General features: G+C 46.9%; 1 protein-coding gene across 15 annotated transcripts in view; it reads right to left on the reverse strand.

The window, feature by feature from the left end:
• Window positions 1–308: 308 nt before the first annotated feature.
• The window catches only part of KPNA7 (karyopherin subunit alpha 7), a 49296-nt gene continuing 29281 nt past the window's right edge, over window positions 309–20323 (reverse strand). For 7 of the 15 annotated variants that reach the window (XM_077996235.1, XM_028845550.2, XM_001093937.5 and 4 more), the window contains 5 exons: window positions 17887–18150; window positions 14241–14474; window positions 11320–11502; window positions 7932–8078; window positions 3235–3468 (listed from right to left, as the gene is read on the reverse strand). In XM_077996235.1, the coding sequence (XP_077852361.1) occupies window positions 3382–3468; window positions 7932–8078; window positions 11320–11502; window positions 14241–14474; window positions 17887–18150 (915 nt within the window). In that variant the 3' untranslated portion in view covers window positions 3235–3381. Of the gene's footprint in view, window positions 666–1262; window positions 1382–3234; window positions 3469–6488; window positions 6626–7645; window positions 8079–11319; window positions 11503–14240; window positions 14475–17886; window positions 18151–20323 lie in introns of those variants that run through there. The other 8 variants (XR_013415052.1, XR_013415051.1, XR_013415050.1 and 5 more) reach the window with 4 other exon arrangements.

The following is a 20323-nucleotide window of genomic DNA, read 5'->3' on the forward strand; positions in this document are numbered from 1 at the left end:
GAAAGGCCTGGAAGAAAGCCCCAGAAAGTAAAAAATAAAGATGGAAAATAGAGAATGGGACAAGAAAATGAGAGAATCAGTTTCAGTGGGAAAAAAAAATGGTGGTGGCAGGGGAGATAATTCTATTTTTTCTCTTTTTTAGAGATGGGGTCTCGCTATGTTGCCCAGGCTGGTCTCAAACTCCTGGACTCAAGGGATCCTCCCACCTCAGCCTCCCAAAGTGCTGGAATGATAGGCGTGAGCCACTGTTCCAAGCTCTTGATTTTAAAAAATTAAAGGATATAATTCTAGACTGCAAGGCTCATATTTGGTTGTACAGAAAATAAGTTTCTATTCAGGACAGCACATTTAAGAATACTGGAGACACAACCTACAAACTTCAGTCAGTGGAGGTGAGACAGGGGAAGAGAGTCATGCACAAAATAATTGGCAATCAGAGTAGAAGACTTTGAACCCAACACTGAAAACTAGAATATAATGATCGATGCTTGCAACATTCTGAAGGTCATAGTTTCCAGTCTAGAACACTCTCTGCAGCTGGATTATCAACCAGGAGTCAAAACGAAGTACGTGTTTTCAAGGTTGGGTGCAGTGGCTCACACCCTGTAATCCCACGGAGGTCAGGAGTTTGAGACCAGCCTGTTCAACATGGTGAAAACCCATCTCTACTTTAACAAAACAAAACAAAACAAAAATTAGCTGGGCATGTTGGCGGGTGCCTGTAATTCCAGCTACTCAGGAGGCTGAGGCAGCAAAAATCACTTGAACCCAGGAGGTGGAGGTTGCAGTGAGCCGAGATCGTGCCACTGCGCTCCAGTCTGGATAACAGAGCAAGACTACGTCTCAAAAATAAAAATAAAAAATCAAGTACATGTTTTTGGATGAGCAGTGTCTGAAATTTAACCTCCCATGCACCCTCTCCAAAGAGACATGCATATTAAAAGCCAGTGGGTCTCAGTGGCTCACGCCTGTAATCCCAGCGCTATTGAGAAGCCAAGGCAGGACGATCGCTTGATCCCAGGAATTCAAGGTCAGCTTCCCTGTTTCCTAGATCCCATGCCTACCTCATGCCATCATTTATTTTGGAGACAGGGTCTCACTTCGTAGCCCAGGCTGGTGTGCAGTGTCGCCATCATAGCTCACTGCAGCCTTGAACTTCCTGGCTCAAGCAATCCTTTTGCCTTAGGCTTCCCGAAGCCAAATTAATTAAAATTTTAAAAGCCAAATTAATTAAACAATTAGCTGAGCATAGTGGCACACACCTGTAGACCCAGCTGCTCAGGAGACTGAGGCAGGAGGACTGCTTTAGCAAGGCTGCCCTGAGCTGAGCTGTAATGGTGCCGCTGCACTCCAGTCTGGGCAACAGAGTGAGACCTTGTCCCTAAAATAAAGGGGAAAACAAGAGCAGGCAGGCATGAGATCCTGGAAACAGGTAAATTGACCCAGGAAAAGTGAATGGAGCCCCCAGGATGATGGTAAAAGCCGATCTCGGGACAACAGATGTGTACCAGAAGATGGGGGCAACTATTTCAGGCTGGAGCATGACAGAGAGCTCTCCAGTGGGTGTGGATGACAAGCATGTTGGTAGATTACTGATGTATTACATTCAGCAGGAGGTTGACACTTGTAGCGAAGAATTTGATAGGAGGTAAGCCCAAGGTAAAACAAAGCATACGAGCGAAGGTATGGATTAATGCTAAGGAAAACATACTTCTGAATATAATTCACATCATTATGATAAAACCTGGACATCAAGCTAACAAAAATTAGGTATCTATGATGGGAAGACAGGGAGGGTATAAAAAATGGCTACCTCTTCTGTAAATTTGATCATCATCTTCAAATGTAGCAGAAGCATGATGTTTAGAATTACGAAAGCATAGACTAAACAGATCAAAGGGTAGAAAGTTCTGGTCTCTGGGGATAGGGTGGAGCTGGCATGGGTCCTCCCTTATTTTAAATATCTATAGCTCTGTAAAATGTACATTGTATCAAAGTTCATTTAAGTTATGAAAACTAAGTATACAAGAAAGTCATGGCTCAAATATAAAATGTAGGCCAGGTACAGTGGCTCATGCCTGTAATCTCAGCACTTTGGGAAGCCAGAGAGAGACGATGGCTTAAGGCCAGCAATTTGAGACTAACCTGGACAACATAGTAAGACCCCATCTCTACAAAATTATTTAGAAGGTTACCTGCATATGGTGGTGTTGCCCTGAAATATAGAAACACACACACACACTCACTCTCTCTCTCTCTCTCTTTCTCTCTCTCTCTCTCTCTCTCTCTTTCTAGGAAGAATAAGAGAGATTGAGTTTCTAGAGAAAATTATCTTAGATCTTGTCAGTGTCAGGATATTAATTGCCAGAGGAAAGAAGGCCAGTAACACTGTCCCTGCAGCACCAAGAACCAATGATATTGTATCTGCAAGTCAAAGTCTGTGTAGCGGCCGGGCATGGTGGCTCATGCCTGTAGTCCCAGCACTCTGGGAGACTGAGATGGGTGGACCACCTGAGGTCATGAGTTTGAGACCAGCCTGGTCAACGTGGTAAAATGCCGTCTCTACCAAAAATACAAAAGTTAGCCTGGCATGGTGGCAGGCACCTATAGTCCCAGCTATTTGGCAGCAGAGGCAGGAAAATCACTGGAACCTGGGAGACGGAGGTTGCAGTGAGCCTAGATCACACCATTGCACTCCAGCCTGGGTGATAAGAGTGAAACTCCATCTCAAAAAAAAAAAAGAGAAAAAGAAAGAAAAACAGTCTGTCCAGATAGCTATAAGACCATTCTACTCTGTCTTGAAGGTTTTACTTTAAGATCTTTTAAAAGGCCATTACTAAACAAATGTTCTTTATTTTTTATTTTTTTGAGATAGAGTTTCACTCTTGTTGCCTAGGCTTGAGTACAATGGCTCGATCTCAGTTCACTGCAACCTCCGCCCTCCTGGGTTCAAGCAATTCTCCTGCCTCAGCCTCCCAAATAGCTGGGATTACAGGCATGCGTCACCACACCTGGCTAGTTTTTTGTATTTTTAGCAGAGAGAGTTTCACCATATTGGCCAGGCTGGTCTCGAACTCCTGACCTCAGGTGATCTACCCGCCTTGGCCTCCCAAAGTGCTGGGATTACAGGTGTGAGCCACCACGCTTGGCCTAAACAAACAAACATTCTTAGGAGATGAATTCCACATGGTTTTAAGAAGCAAGGGGTTTATCTGAAGTTCAGATAGAGAAAGGTGAAAGTGTTAAACATTTTATTAATGTCAAGTTTTAAAAGCTTCACATTGGGGTTATACTTGGGTTACACTAAGATAGTGGACTGCAGCTTCTTAAAGAAGTTATCCTTTAGCACTGGGTTGTTGGCTTAGGAGTTATGGAGCTTGGCTATTTTTTTGCTAAGCATTCATAATCTATAAATTCATAATCTTGGTCTAGGACTTGGCTCAGTAAAGTTAGGCTCTCATCTTCTTCCTTCAGGAGAGAACAGACACTGTTATAACCTCCAGGATTCTCAGCACATTATCACTGCACATTTGGCAAAATGCACCTTGTAACCAAATCGACCCTCTTTCACCATGTTTAAGCAGGTAGCTCAGTAGCAATTAAGTACATTTACACTGTTGTGCAATCATCACCACCACCCACCTCTGGAACTTTTTCATCTTACACAACTGAAGCTTTGTACCTATTACACATCAGGAGTCCCCAACCACCGCCCTGTCCCCGGTCCATGGCCTATTAGGAACTGGGCCACACAGCAGAAGGTGAGCAGCAAAGCAGCAAGTGAAGCTTCATCTGTATTTACAGCCACTCCCCATCACTCACATTACCACCTGAGTTCTGCCTCCTGTCAAATCAGTGGCAGCATTAGATTCTCATAGCAGCACAAACCCTGTTGTGAACTGCACCTGCCAGGGAACCAGGTTACACGCTCCTTATGAGAATCTAGTGCCTGATGATCTGTCACTGTCTCCTGTCACCCCCAGATGGGACTGTCTAGCTGCAGGAAAAAAGCTCAGGGCTCCCACTGATTCTGCATGATGATGAGCTGTATAATTATTTCATTATACATTACCATGTAATAATAATATAAAGTACACAATAAATGTAATGCTCTTGAATCATCCCGAAACTATCCCCTAACTCCCCATCTGTGGAAAATTTGTCTTTTATAAAAACTGGTCCCTGCCAGGTGCGGTGGCTCACGCCTGTAATCCCAGCACTTTGGGAGGCCAAGGTGGGTAGATCACGAGGTCAGGAGATCGAGATCATCCTGGCCAACATGGTGAAACCCTGTCTGTACTGAAAATACAAAAAATTAGCCTGGTGTGGTGGTGGCGGGTGCCTGTGGTCCCAGCTACTCGGGAGGCTGAGGCAGGAGAATGGCGTGAACCTGGGAGGCGGAGCTTGTAGTGAGCCAAGATCATGCCACTGTACTCCAGCCTGGGTGACTGAGCGAGACTCCATCTCAAAACAAACAAACAAACAAAACTGGTCCCTGCTGTCAAAAAGGTTGGGATCACTGATTAAATCACTCCTCATTCCCTCCTTCATCCAGCACCTGGCAAACACCATTCTACTTTGTTTCTATGAATTTGATGACTCTAGGTACCACATCTAAGTGGAATCACGTAATATTTGTCCTTTTGTGAGTAGGTTGTTTTTAAATGCAGTTTTGATAGACATAGAACACCGTCCTGACAATGAGTAAGCAAATGATGGGTATAGCTACTACTTCTAGTCCAGAAATCTTTACCCCGGAATTCTTGGATAAGCCCCAGGGATCAAACCCCCTTTAACAGATGAGTCTCTTTTTATTTATTTATTTGGGATGGCATTTCGCTCTGTCGCCCAGGCTGGAGTGCAGTGGCATGATCGCAGCTCACTGCAACTTCTGCTTTCCAGGTTCAAGTGATTCTCCTGCCTCAGCCTCCTGAGTAGCTGGGATTACGGGCGCCTGTCACCACACCCAGCTAATTTTTGTATTTTTAGTAGACACGGGGTTTCGCCATGTTGGCCAGGCTGGTCTCGAACTCCTAATCTCGGGTAATCCACCTACCTCGGCCTCCCAAAGTGCTGGGATTACAGGTGTGAGCCACTGCACCCAGCTGAGCTTATTTATGAGGTTTTCATAGGAACCATTAACCTGGAAAATGCTTATCACCATTATCACCATTCTGGGTCTGGTCTCCTTTGAGAACTTTTTTTTTTATTTTTTAAGACAGTCTCGGCCAGGCACAGTGGCTCACGCCTGTAATCCCAGCACTTTGGGAGGCCAAGGCGGGCAGATCACGAGGTCAGGAGATCGAGACTATCCTGGCTAACATAGTGAAACTTCATCTCTACCAAAAATACAAAAAATTAGCCTGGCATGGTGGCGGTGGGTGCCTGTGGTCCCAGCTACTTGGGAGGCTGAGGCAGGAGAATGGCATGAACCCGGGAGGTGGAGCTTGCAGTGAGCTGACATTGCGCCACCGCACTCCAGCCTGGGTGACAGAGCAAGACTCCGCCTCAAAAAAAAAAAAAAAAAGTCTCACGCTGTTGCTCAGGTTGGAGTGCAGTGGCACAATCTCAGCTCAAGCAATCCTCCCACTGCAGCCTCCCAAGTAACTGGGATTACAGGCACATGCCATTACGCCTGGCTAATTTTTGTATTTCTTGTAGATATGGGGTCTTGCTATTTTGCCCAGGCTGGTCTCAGAGCTCCTGGGCTCGAGCAATCCACCCGCCTTAGCCTCCCAAAGTGCTGCAATTACAGGCCTGAGCTACCACACCTGGCTTGAGAGCTTTTTTTTTCTTCTCCTCGGAGATGGAGTTTTGCTCTGTTGCCCAGGCCGGAATACAGTGGCACCATCCTGGCTCACTGCAATCTCTGTTCTGGGGTTCAAGTGATTCTCATGCCTCAGCCTCCTGAGTAGCTGGGATTACAGGCACAAACCACCACACCCAGCTAATTTTGTATTTTTAGTAGATACGGGGTTTCGCCATGTTGGCCAGGCTGGTCTCGAACCCCTAACCTCGAGGGAGGCCTGCCTCGGCCTCCCAAAGTGCTGGGATTACAGACGTGAGCCACTGCTCCCAGCAGAGAGCATCTTCTTGGTCCCAAATCAAGATTAACTGCCCCAGCTAACCACACCATCTACCTGGTCATATTGACTGTATGGTCCTTTATTTTGCTGATAAGTTACCTTTGACACTTAAGAGAAGTGTCACTCTGTAAACTCCTAGCCCCATGTTGATCTGGTCATGAAATAAATGTGAGGTTGCCTTCCTCATATGAAAAATTTCTGGTATAAGTGCAAATCAAACCACAATGAGATTCCACTTTATACCCATGAGGATAGCTATTACCAAAACACCCAGAAAATAACAAGTGTTGGCAAGGGTGTGGAGAAATTGGAATCCTCATGCATTGTTGGTAGGGATGTGAAATGGTACATCTACTATGGAAAAGAGCATGGTAGTTCTTCAAAACTTCAAAATGGAATTACCATATAATCTAGCAATTCCACTCTGGGTATATATACTCCAAAGAACTGGGCCAGGCGTGGTGGCACACACCTGTAATCCCAGCACTTTGGGAGGTCAAGACAGGTGGCTTGCTTGAGCTCAGGAGTTTTAGACCAACCTGGACAACATGAAGAAACCCCATCTCTATTAAAAAAAATACAAAAGTTAACTGCTGTCATGGTGGTGCATGCCTGTAGTCCCAGCTCCTTGGGAGGCTTAGGTAGGAGGACTGCTTGAGTTTAGGGAAGTCAAGGCTACAGTGAGCAATCATTGCTGCCACTGCCTTCCAGCCTGGGTGACAGAGCAGGGCCCTGTCTTTAAAAAAAAAAAAAAAAAAAAAAAATTGGAAGCAGGGACTCTAACAGGCTTACACACCCACGTTCATAGCAGCGTCTTCACCATAGCCAAATAGTAGAAGAAACTCACATGTCCATTGACAGGGAAATGAATAAATACAATGCGGCATATATATTCAATGGAGTATTATTCAGCCTTAAAAAAGAAAGCAATCCTGACATGCTACAACACGGATGAACCTTGAAGACCGTATGCCAAGTGGAAATACATCAGTCACGAAAGGACAAATGCTGTACCAATTCCACTCATGAGGTCCCTAGAATAGTCAAATTCATAGAGACAGAAAGCAAAATGATGGTTACTGAAAGGGCTGGGGGAAAGGTGTGTTGGGGACTTTGTAGTTAACGGGTAGGGAGTTTCAGTTTGAGAAGATAAAAACTGTTGTGGAGACGGGCCGGGCGTGGTGGCTCATGCCTGTGATCCCAGCACTTTGGGATTACACCGAGGCGGGTGGATCACTTGAAGCCAGGAGTTTGAGACCAGCCTGACTAACATAGGGAAACCCTGTCTCTACTAAAGATTAGCTGGGCGTGGTGGTACATCTCTCTAATCCCAGCCACTCAGGTCACGGAGGCTCAAGAATCAACTGAATCTGGGAGGCAGAAGTTGCAGTGAGCCGAGATGGCGCCTCTGCCCTCCCGCCTGGGCAACAGAGTGAAACCATCTCAATAAATAAATAATAAATACATACATACATACATACATACATACATACATACATAAATACATAAATAAATAAATAAAAAGTCACTTTAGCATCAAATCCTCTCCCCTGCCATACCTCTCCCAAAAAGGAGACCAGTAAAGTGAAGTTTTAAGCCAGAGGCAGCGGGATAAGCTCCTAAGGAATTCGAACAGCTTCCAGGCACCAAGAAGCCACTACTCAAAGATGACCTGATACAGCACGGGTAGAGGAGACACATTAACTTCAGAGGATGTGGCGGGAGAGAAGCCCACCTGCCCAGTCACCTGCCACACGCAACAGCCCAGGCCCCGGCAGGGTCACCCGCTGCAGAGCTGCCCCACCAGGACCCCTGGACACTCCTTCGCACTCCTAAGTCACTTACCTCACCAAAGTGCTTCTCGATGATGTTCAAAGCCGCCCGGCCAATTTGACGGTTCTCATGCAGTTGTAAAGCCTCAATTCTATCGATCCCACCAAGTTCTTCTATCAGAAGACACAGGCTTTCCTTCTCAGACAGTTTCTCTGCCGCCTGTGGCCAAGTATAAGGGGACATGAGACCCCCAGCAGGAGCCCTTGTGGGGTGGGACCTCTGCCAGTCCTCTAGGGAGCTGCCCCCAGTGGAAGCAGACCAAAGCCTACCACTCCTGAATGGATAGTTGCAATTTCACTCTTCCCAAATTGGTTGAAAATTACATGATCTTCCTCCCATTTCAGGTATCCACGTTATACAGACATATATCATAAATACAGGGCCGGGCGCAGTGGCTCATGCCTGTAATCCCAGCACTTTGGGAGGCCGAGGCAGGCGGATCACTTGAGGTCAGGAGCTTGAGACCAGCCTGGCCAACACGGTGAAACCTCATCTCTACTAAAAATACAAAAATTAGCTGGGTGTGGTGGCAGGTGCCTGTAATCCCAGCTACTCAGGAAGCTGAGGCACAAGAATTGCTCGAACCAGGAGGCAGAGGTTGCAGTGAGCTGAGATTGCACCATTACACTCCAGCCTGTATGACAGCATGAGACTCAGTCTCAAAAAAAAAATTAATAAAGAAGATACACAGGGAAGACTCAGAAGGTATCACAATTTTGTTAACATTTTGTGTAGAGACAAGATCTCACTGCATTACCCAGATTAGTCTCCAACTCCTGGCCTCAAGCGATCCTCCTGCCTTGGTCTCCCAAAGTGCTGGGATTACAGGCATGAGCCACTGAATTTGGCCCAAATATCTTTTTTTTTTTTTTTTTTGAGACAGAGTCTTGCTCTATAGCCCAGGCTGGAGTGCAGTAATCTTGGCTCACTATACTCTCTACCTCCCAGGTTCAAGAAATTCTCTTGCCTCCGCCTCCTAAGTTGCTGGGACTACAGGCACGTGCCATGCCAGTCTAACTTTTTTGTATTTTTGTAGAGATGGGTTTTCGCCATGTTGGCCAGGCTGGTCTCGAACTCCTAACCTCAGGTGATCCACCTGCCTCTGCCTCCTAAAGTGCTGGGATTACAAGCATGAGCCAATGCACTTCACCCAAATATCTATTCTTTATCTGTGTCGTTTGATCCAAGTTTTAGGATGTCATTGGGTTGAGTTTCAAATCTAGTCTTGACTCAGATCGTTCTTTTCAAGAAAATTACATTAAAAAGATGCTTAAAGTGGGCTTCTAAAAGGAGCTCCCTAGTGTTACTTTGAAGCTTTTCAGATGGTTTTGTCGCCTATAATAGAACCTTAACTAAGCTGGACACGGTGGCCCATTCCTGTAATCCCAGCATTTTGGGAGGTTGAGGTGAGAGGATCACCTGAGCCCAGGAGTTTGAGACCAGCATGGGCAACATAGCAAGACCCCGCCTCTGCTAAAAATACAAAAATTAGATGGATGTGGTAGCACAAGCCTGTAATCCCAGCTACTTGGAAGGCTGAGGTGGGAGGATCACCTGAACCTAGGAAGTTGAGGCTGTAGTGAGCTGAGATCACACCACTGCATTCTAGCCTGGGTGACAGAGTGAGATCCTGTTATATTTATATTTATAATTTATTTATAGAGACAGACTCTTGCTCTGTCGCCCAAGCTGGAGTGCAATGGCTTGATCTCGGCTCACTGCAACCTCCACCTCCTGGGTTCAAGTGATTCTCATGCCTCAACTTCCTGAGTAGCTGGGATTACAGGCGTGAGCCACTGTGCCTGGCTAATTTTTTTGTAGACATGGGGTTTCACAATGCTGGCCAGGCTTGTCTTGAAATCCTGACCTCAGGTGGTCTGCACACCTTGGCCTCCCAAAGTGCTGGGATTACAGGTGTGAACCACCATGCCCAGGCCAAAAATACTAATTTTTTAAAAGGACCCTAACCAAATGAATCTAGCTAGCCTCTGAGATTGCCCTGATGATCCCTGACCCCTGGTGCCCAAACCCCATGTAGTTCCCCACTCACATTGAATGGGGGTGACCTGTATAACCAATAGGATGTTGTGGAAGTGACAGAATGTGACCTCCAAGGTCAGGTCATGAAGGACATTGAGGCCTTCACCTTGCTTTTAGACCCCGTACTCCATAGGAAGCCAGCTGCGTGATGTGAGGACACTCAGGCAGCCCAATGGAGAAGGTCCACGTGTCCAAGTGACTTCCCAGCCGTCGTGTGAGCCTCCTCAGAAGCCAATCCTCTTGGCCAGGCATGGTGGCTCACACCTGTAATCCTAGCACTTTGGGAGGCTGAGGTGGGAGGATGACTTGAGCCCAGGAGTTAGAGAACAGTCTGGGTAACACAGAGAGACCCCGTCTCTACTAAAAATACAAACATTGGCCAGGCGTGGTGGCATCTGGTTATAGTGCCAGCGATTCAGGTGGCTGAGGTGGGAGGATTGCTTGAACCCGGGAGATCAAGGCTGCAGTGAGCTAGAATCACAGCACTCCAACCTAGATGACAGAGCAGAGATCCTGTCTGTCTCTGCCTGTCCGTCTCCGTGTCTCCGTCTCTCCGTCTGTCTGTCTCCGTCTGTCCGTCTCTGTCTCCGTCTGTCTCTGTCTCCGTCTGTCTCTGTCTGTGTGTGTCTGTCTCTGTGTGTATCTGTCTCTGTCTGTGTGTCTCTGTATGTGTCTGTCTCTCTGTGTCTCTGTCTGTCTGCCCCTCTGTCTCTGTCTCTATAAAAAGACAGCTATAGCCACTCCCCACCCTGAACTATTAGTGACTGCCCCTTTATCTGATTTACTTTATCCGTAACTCCCTACCTGATGTGTCTGTCCTCCGTCTCCCCACTCATACCTAATGCCCATTACAGCAAGGACTGTCATAGTCTGAGCATCTGAAAAAATATCTGGCACAGACATTTGTTCGAGAAAACGAAGACCATGGTCCTTCGAGATGGCTCCTTTTGTGTTTATCCACAGGACACACGGACAGAGGAGGGTGGAGGGATTGGGGGAAGAGAAATAATCCAACTTGGGTTTTGTTTTGAGACGGAGTCTGGCTCTGTCACCTGGGCTGGAGTGCAGTGGCACTATCTCGGCTCACTGCAACCTCTGCCTCCCGGGTTCAAGTGATTCTCCCACCTCAGCCTCCAGAGTAGCTAGGATACAGGCGTGCACTACCATTCTGGCTAATTTTTGTAATTTTAGTAGAGACAGGGTTTCACCATGTTGGCCAGGCTGGCCTCAAACTCCTGACTTCAGGTGATCCACCCGCCTCAGCCTCCCAAAGTACAACTTGAGTTTTAAGAGCCACATTAAATGCCTATATCCAGTTGGAGACAGCTATTTACAAACCAACCTGTTCAGAACGGCTCACCTGGAGGATGCAAGAGATGACATCGAGGATGATGAGAACAATTTTAACATCTGGGGCTGTGAGCAGATTCACCAGTGGCTCCAGGACCCCAGAGTGGACGAGCTGGATCAGCTGATCCATGGTGGCCCCTGTTGCAAAGTTCGCCACCATCCAGACAGCCTCTTTCTGGACTTTAAATTCTCCCTGCAGAACAAGGACGTTTACATTCTCTACAGATCCTGAAGAACCTAAATATAGGACACCAACTTGGTTCACATTCTTGGGAGGCTGGTGACAGCCAGAACTGCATGTATGATTTACATAGAATGCCTTGGCTACCTGCCTCTAGTTCTTTTTCTTTTATTCCCCCCCTCACTCTGTCACCCACGCTGGAGTGCAGTGGTACAGTCTCAGCTCACTGCAACCTCCACCTCCCAGGCTCAAGCGATTCTCCTGCCTCAGCCTCCCGAGTAGCTGGGATTACAGGCACTCACCACCATACCTGGCTAGTTTTTGTATTTTTAGTAGAGACAGGGTTTCACCATGTTGGCCAGGCTGGTCTCAAATTCCTGACCTCAAGTGATTCTCCCATCTCGGCCTCTCACAGTGTTGCGATTACAGGCATGAGCCGCCATGCCCAGCCCCTGCCTCTAGTTCTTGATCAGAAGATGGCATCTTTGGAAAGCCAAGAAGCAGGCAGGCAGACTCAGGTGGGATCTTAGAGGGAAGCCCTAAGATCAAATAGGCTCATTTGCCCACATCAGGCTACGGGGAAAAATTGAAACTGACATTAACCGATTCAGGTAATCTACATAGACTAGGAGTTATACTTTGGGTTTAGATGACAGTAGCCTATGTCTGCATTTTTAGTCTTTCTGATCTAATGAAGTTTGGCCAAGAAGCTATAAGGCTGGGCACACAGATACAACCTAAGGGACCAAGCCAGCCCAGAGGTGACAGAAAAAATATCACTCACGTCGGGCGCGGTGACTCACACCTACAATCCCAGCATTTTGGGAGGCCGAGGCAGGTGGATTGCCTGAGCTCAGGTGTTAGAGACCAGCATGGGCAACATGGTGAAACCCTGTCTCTACTAAAATTAAAAAAAATTAGCCAAGCATGGAGGCATGCACCTGTAATCCCAGTTACTCAGCAGGCTGAGGAAGGAGAATCGCTCAAACCCAGGAAGAGGAGGTTGCAGTGAGCCGAAATTGTCCCGCTGCACTCCAGTCTGGGTGACAGAGCGAGACTCTGTCTCCCAAAAAAAAAAAAAATTGCTCAGTAAATCTTTGCATTTATAAAGTGCACTCGGCCAGAGATACAGGAGGAATTTATCTTCTACTCTTCTATTCCTGGGCAGGATTTATTCCCAATTTATGGCTGGGGAAAACTGACCTTAGTGTAAAAACAAAACAAAAACAAAACAAATAACTTACGGCTCCAAGCAAGTTCTAGTTCAAAAGATACCACTTGAAATATAAGTGCTCTTTGATTCATAACTAGATATTTCTCACTAGAATATGTACAGATTCACAGGGGTGTGCAGGACCAGAATTACTGAATAGGTCGGAAGATGCTATAATTTGGGTAACACACCTAGCCTTTCTTGCCTAGCTTGTCATACGTGGTGCACCCTGGGAACTCACCACCCAGCCTGAGAACAAGAACACCGCCAGTAGCTTCTCCTCAATGCCATGAGACTCCATCTGCCTCCCCACCCCCAGCCCAAGGTAACCACTCCTGACTATAAATGGTTTAAACATAGCTCATTCCTTTAAAGGTAGCAAAAAGAAAAATGCCAAGGATAGTCGCGCTCCTGCAAAAGGGGAATGCAAATCAGGAGAAATAATGAAGTTTTTTTTGTTTGTTTGTTTTTGAGACAGAGTTTTACTCTTGCTGCCCAGGCTGGAGTGCAGTGGCACGATATTGGCTCACTGCAACCTCCACCCCCCAGGTTCAAGTGATTCTCCTGTCTTAGCCTCCCAAGTAGCTGGGATTACAGGCACCCACTATCACAACCTGGCTAATTTTTTGTATTTTGAGTAAGGATGGGGTTTCACCATGTTGGCTAGGCTGGTATCGAACTCCTGATCTCAGGTGATCCACTTGCCTTGGCCTCCCAAAGTGCTGGGATTACAGGCATAAGCTACTGTGCCTGTCCCCAGTGTTTTTTGTTTTTGTTTTTGTTTTGAGACAGGGTCTCACTGTGTCACACAGGCTACAGTGCAGTGGTACGATCCTAGCTCACGGTAGCCTTGACCTCCCGGGCTCAATTGATCCTCCTACCTTAGCCTCTGAAGTAGCTGGGACCACAGGCATATGCCACCATGCCTGGCTAATTTTTGTATACATATACTTTTCATAGAGAAAGTTTCACCACATTGCCCAGGCTGGTCTCATACTCCTGAGCTCAATCTATCCACCTGACTGGGCCTCCCAAAATGTTGGAATTACAGCCGTGAGCCACTGCACTCAGCCTGCTTTAGTGTATTTCTACATTTAGATTTGAATTTTGACATTACCACTTTCGTCAATTTAACTTGGCTTTTTCCTTCCGTGTATGATATCACCATAGCATGATATGTTTGTCCTGCTAAAAATAAAAGCTCCACCCTCTTTTGGTAGGGAGAGAATAGATGGCATATTCTTTGAACACCACTTAGACATAAGCCAATATTTACTAGCTCTTGAGCTTTCTGGATGCTTGAGCCATGGGGTCACCTTGTCATTGAACAATGCTTGTTCCATCTTCCAAATCTTTTAATGAGTTCTTCAGAATGGAACGCCCCCTTCCTTTTTTTCAGGCAGAGCTAGGACTGAGGTTTCATAGCTCTGCTGTGATCTCAGTCTGCTTCTGCGCCTGTGTCTGGATTCCTGAAGGAGTTCAACCCAGTGCTATTGAAAAGTAGTCCTTTGCCATGGTTGCTGTGTGCGCCACTTACGTTTTTTAGCACGGCCACCAAGGGAGGCAAGACATCGTAGGCAAGCAGCTGCTGGATGTGGTGACAGGGCCCCGCCGCTACGTTGCTCAGGGCCCAGGCTGCCTCCTTCTGGATGGAGGGCTTGTTGTGTTGCAGGAGCTGGGGGAGCACGTTCAGCACGCCCGCGTCAATGGCCACCTGCGTCTGCTCATCTGTGCCCGTGACAATGTTCCCCACGGTGCGGAGAGAAGGAGTCTGGAAGAGTAAGGCTAGAAGTCTAAGTATTTCAAGTCTATCCCAGGAAAGGCAACACTCACACCAAGTTCTGTTCCCTCCCAAACACTGTCATGCTATAGCTGATGGTTGTCTAGAAGACTGAACAGGAATTGTATCTGTGATCATTATTTATTCAATTCACCTATGGCCTTTTTACTTTAAGGGAGAGGGTCTTACTGTTATCCAGGCTGGAATGCAGCTCACTGCAGCCTTCAACTCTTGGGCTCAAGTGATCCTCCTCCCTCAGCCTCCCAACTATCTGGGACTATACGTATGTGCCACCATGCCCGGCTAATTTTTAAGTTTTTTTTGTGGAGACAGGGGTCTTGCTATGTTGTCCAGGCTGGTCTCAAGTGATCCTGCCTTGACTTCCCAAAGTGCTGGAATTACAATCATGAGCCACTGTGCCTGGCCCTTGGATGTTTAAATGTGATTTAAAGGAACTTTCTGGCTTCCCACTTGTTTGGCTCAAGTGGGATAGAAATCCCCAAGAAACACTGTTATACTTTTCATATGCTTTCAATTTCATCATCAAATGTTAAGCTGACTCTAGTTTTGCTTTTTTTTTTTTTTTTTTTTTTTTGAGGCAAGGTCTTGCTGTTGCCCAGGCTGGAGTGCAGTGGTACGATTTTGGCTCACTGTCACTGCAACCTCTGCCTCCTGGGTTCAAGCAATTCTCCTGCCTCAGCCTCCCGAGTAGCTGGGATTACAGGTGTGCACCACCACGCCCGGCTAATGTTTGTATTTTTAGTAGAGACGAGTTTTCACCATGTTGCCCAGGCTTGTCTCAAACTCCTGACCTCAAGTGATCTACCCACCTTGGCCTCCCAAAGGGCTGGGATTACAGGCGTGAGCTACTGTGCCCAGTGACTATACTCTTTATCATGTAACAATGACTGAATTCGTATTTATCACCAGTGTCAAGCTTGTTGCATATTTAATTGGAGATCATGAGATCTCAATGCCATTATGGTATGATCAGAAAACGCTTCATAATAACTCAGAGGATCCCCAGGACAGGTCTCTGATTGAACTTAAAACAACTCTCCTACAATAGCTGACTATGGCTTTATTCAGATTTCTCTGCGCTGTAGTGGCAGCCCCAATAAAGCGCCCAGCAACAGTTCTAGAATTTTCCTAGCCTATTAGGCTACTTACCTGATACTGAAGTGAGAGGTAGAAGTGGTACTTCAGGCCAGTCATGGCCTTACCAGGGCAGCTCCAAATGGGCCCCAGAAACCTGGGGGTAAGCAACTTCTTAGAGAATTTGCTTCTCCACTTTGGGAGGCCGAGGCGGGTGGATTACTTCAGTCCAGGAGTTCGAGACCAGCCTGGCCAACATGGTAAAACCCCGTCTCTACTAAAAATATAAAAATTAGCTGGGTGTGGTGGTGCACACCTGCAGTCCCAGCTACTTGGGAGGCTGAGGCAGGAAAATTGCTTGAACCCAGGAGACGGAGGTTACAGGAAGCCAAGATCGCATCACCGCACTCCGGCCTGGGCAACAGGGGCGACAGAGTGAGACTTCGTCTCAAAAAAAAAAAAAAAAAAAATTTTTATCTCATACTCTCCATGCCCCTAGCACTATCCCCAACCAACTCGACATCTGAGAAATCCTATGCTAATCTCTAAATAGATGATCACTAAAGCTGCAGAATATGCAACATTAGGCAAAAGATTAAGAAAATAAAGAGCAGGCAGTGTAAAGACATCTTCAATATAATAAAATGCACCCACGTTTCAAAGCAGTATCTGATGTAGGTGGCATGTTTAATAATATAGCAAGGCGGCAGGGTACAGTGGCTCATGCCTGTAACCCCAGCACTTTGGGAGGCTGAGGTGGGCAGATCACCTGAGGTCAAAAGTTCAGGACCAGCCTGGCCAACCTGGTGAAACCCTGTCTCTACTAAAAATACAAAAATTAGCTGGGCATGGTGGTAGTGGGTGCCTGTGATCCCAGCTACTCAGGAGGCCGAGGCAGGAGAATCGCTTGAACTCGGGAAGTGGAGGTTGCAGTGAGCCAAGACTGCGCCGCTGCACTCCAGCCTGGGAGACAGACTCTGTCTCACAAAAGATAATAACCTAGAAAAGCAATTAGTAATGGTTTCACTAGCTTTCTGCCTATATCTGAGCTAGTCTAAGAGAACAAACTGGGGAGAGGATAATGTTTTTTTTTGTTTGTTTCTTAATCCCCAGCATCTCACCGTGTCACTCTGGCTAGAGTACAGTGCGCCATCATAGCTCATTGCATCCTCAAACTTCTGGGTTATTCAATAAATTCTCCCAACTCTGCCTCCCCAGTAACTGAGACTACAGGTCTCAGCCAAATTTTTTTTTTTTTTTTTGAGATGGAATCTCACGGTCACCCAGGCTGGAGTGCAGTGGCATGATCTCAGCTCACTGCAACCTCCACCTCCTGGGTTCAAGGAATTCTCCTGCCTCAGCCTCCCAAGTAGCTGGAATTACAGCTGTGCAGCTCCACACTCAGCTAATTTTTTTGTGTTTTTAAAAAGAAATTTTTGTATTTTTGTATTTTTACAGCTGTGAGCCACCATGCCTGGCCTTTTTTTTTTTTTTTTTTTTTTTTTTTTTTTTTTTTTAAAAGGAGATGGGGTCTCACTATGTTTCCCAGGCTGGTCTCAAACTCTTGGCCTCGAGCAAACTGCCTGCCTCAGCCTCCCTAAATGTTGGACAGGCGTGAGCCAGTATACCCAGTGGAATTTTCTTTTATACTTGTGTAAAAAATTCAAATGTTATGATGAGCTTATACACCCATTCAGTATAAGCCAATTTGCTAAAGTCTACACATGTAAACCGCTAGAAGGAGACGGTGTGTGAATAGTTCACTGGGTGGTGGGATTATAAGTAATTTCACTTGGTACTTTTCTTTTTCTAGTTATTCAGTTAAGAAAAAGTCAGTTACTTAACACCCACTAGGATTTGACATCAAAATAGATTCAAGCTTTTGGCTAGAGAGTAGCAAAGACGGGCAGGCATGGTGGCTCGCACCTCTAATCCCAGCAGTTTGGGAGGCTGAGGCAGGAGGATCCCCTGAGGCCAGGAGTTCGAGACTAGCCTGGCCTACATGGTGAAACCCTGTCTCTACTAAAAATACAAAATGAGCCAGGTGTGGTGGCGGCCGCCTATAATCCCTGCTACCCGGGAGGCTGAGACAGGAGAATCACTTGAACCCTGGAGGCAGAAGTTGCAATGAGCTGAGATCGTGCCACTGCATTCTAGCCTGGTTGACATAGCAAGACTGTCTCAAAAAAAAAAAAAAAAAAAGAATAGCAAAGACCAGGGAAATGCAGATGACAAGCCTTGCTCCAAAACCTGCTAAAATGACTATGACTCAAGGACTCGAATCCTCAGGGCCCAGGATTACATTTACCAAGACATTGAGTTCTGAACTGGTCATGAGCACTACCAGCCTGGGCAAGACCCCTGTGTCAACCACTTGGCCGATGCGTTTGTTGCAGCCATCGGTGAGGTAGGACAGTGCCCAGCAGGCATCTGAGAGAATCTCACTGTCCTGGTGCTGCAGGAGGTGAAGGAGGGCCGGCAGTAACTGCTTCACTGCAGAGTCACAAGGATATGGGTTCTTGTTTCGGCACAGATTCGACAAGGTCCACGTGATGTTCCGCAGAAATGTGATCTGTAACAAGGAGACTGCCTCCAGCATTGGGTGCAAAGGAGAGAAAATGTAGACAGCAGTGTGTTCTTGCAATTTCCAATCAATATTGTGGATCAGCATGAACCAGAGCTTTTTACAATTTAACTATTTTCAGACAGCCTTGCTCTGTCACCCAGGCTGGAGTGCAGTGATGCAATCTTGGCTCACTGCAACCTCCGCCTCCCAGGTTCAAGTGATTCTCCTGCCTCAGCCTCCTGAGTAGCTGGGATTACAGGCACCCGCCACCACGCATGCCCAGCTAATGTTTGTATTTTTAGTAGAGATGGGGTTTCACCATGTTGCCCAGGCTGGTCTCAAACTCCTGATCTCACGAGATCTGCTGGCCTCGGCCTCCCAACGTGCTGGGATTACAGGGTTGAGCCACTGTACCGAGCTGAACCAGAGCTTTTGAACTACAAATAGAAATGTGTTCTAGGCAGTGATGAGTATTAGGGATACAGAACGAGCTTTGTATTTCACATTTCAGCGTTAGATGGAAGTTTCCTCGTGTCTTTCAAAATGTTCTTTCCCACTCTACTTGATGACCTAATTCTATTTTTCATTGACAACAAGATCAAGCAGGAGTTACTTGGTCTTCCCACTGGTCTAAAACACTACCAGCATGTCATCCCCAGATTTCTAATCTTCTATTTGAGGATCGGTCTTCCTACTCTGCCTCTGGATCCCATCCCTTTCGGCCTTTTATAATTATTAGTTTTAGTTTCAGTAGAGACAGGGGTCTTGCTATGTTGCCCAGTCTGGACTTCAACTCCTGGGCTCAAGTGATCTGCCTACCTCGGCCTCCCAAAGTGCTGAGATGACAGGCCTGAGTCACCACACCTGGCCCTTACTTTTTGCCTTTAAAGATTCTGCCCAGAATCATCCCTGCCCCCAAATCACTCCCACCAGTAAGGAAACATTCTGGGACTGTCAGCCCCTCCCTTTCTGGCCCTTTCAGCCGTCACTCTACTTCTGTCTTTCGGAGTCCACCCTCAAAGAGGCATCTGTATTCACTGTCTACCTCCCAAATTCTCAACTGTTAGGGTTATTTGTTGAGACAGGGTCTCACTGTGTTGCCCAGGCTGCAGCGCAGTGCCATGATCATAGCTCGCTATAGCCTCAACCTCCCAGGCCTAAGTGATCTTCCTACTTCTGCCTCCTGAGTAGCTGTGGCTGCAGGCATGCTTTTTGTAGAGAAAAGTCTTGCTATGTTGCTCAGGCTGGTCTCAAATTCCTGGGCTCAAGGGATCCTCCCACCTCGGCCTCCCAAAGTGCTGGGGTTCCAGACATGAGCGCCTGGCCTCCAGTTGTTCTTCAGGCCATTCTAGTCGTGTTTCTAACCCTTCTTTGGGGTTAAGCATGCTTCTTGGTCCTAAAGGCACTTTAGGATGTTTAGAATGGCTACGTCCCAGACCCACCTGCTTCACCATCTCTGCTATATAATTTTTTTTTTTTTTTTTAGATGGAGTCTCGCTCTGTCACCAGGCTGGAGTGCAGTGGCACAATCTCAGCTCACTGCAAGCTCTGCCTCCCGGGTTCAAGCAGCTGCTTCTTGGTCCTAAAGTTCCTGTCCCTCTCAGCTGTGGTTAGTAGTCAGCCCTTCCCTTTCGAGGGAGCTCTTGGCCAGGCGCAGTGGCTTACACCTGTAATCCCAGCACTTTGGGAGGCCGAGGCGGGTGGATCATGAGGTCAGGAGTTCAAGACCATCCCGGCCAAGATGGTAAAACCCCGTCTCTACTAAAAATACAAAACTTAACCAGGCATGGTGGCACGTGCCTGTAGTCCCAGCTACTCAGGAGGCTGAGGCAGGAGAATCACTTGAACCCAGGAGGCAGTGGTTGCAGTGAGCCGAGATTGTGCCACTGCACTCCAGCCTGGTGACAGAGCGAGACTCAGTCTCAAAAAAAAAAAAAAAAAACACACTAAAAAAAAAAACTAAAAAGAAAAGAAAGAGCTCCTCTTGGCAACTGTGACACCAAGCCTGGTTTTCTATGGCCAAAAGATGAGCTGTTTTTACTCAGTCTTTTTGGCAGGCTCTGCCTGACTTTAGAATCTTAGAGCCCACAGGACTGGGTCCCAGGCTCTCCCCACATTCTAGGTCAGGGGTTGGCAAGCTTTTTCTGTAAAGGGCCAGATCGCAAACATTTGTAGCCTG

Source organism: Macaca mulatta, chromosome 3, assembly GCF_049350105.2.
Source record: "Macaca mulatta isolate MMU2019108-1 chromosome 3, T2T-MMU8v2.0, whole genome shotgun sequence".
Lineage (NCBI taxonomy): Eukaryota > Metazoa > Chordata > Mammalia > Primates > Cercopithecidae > Macaca > Macaca mulatta.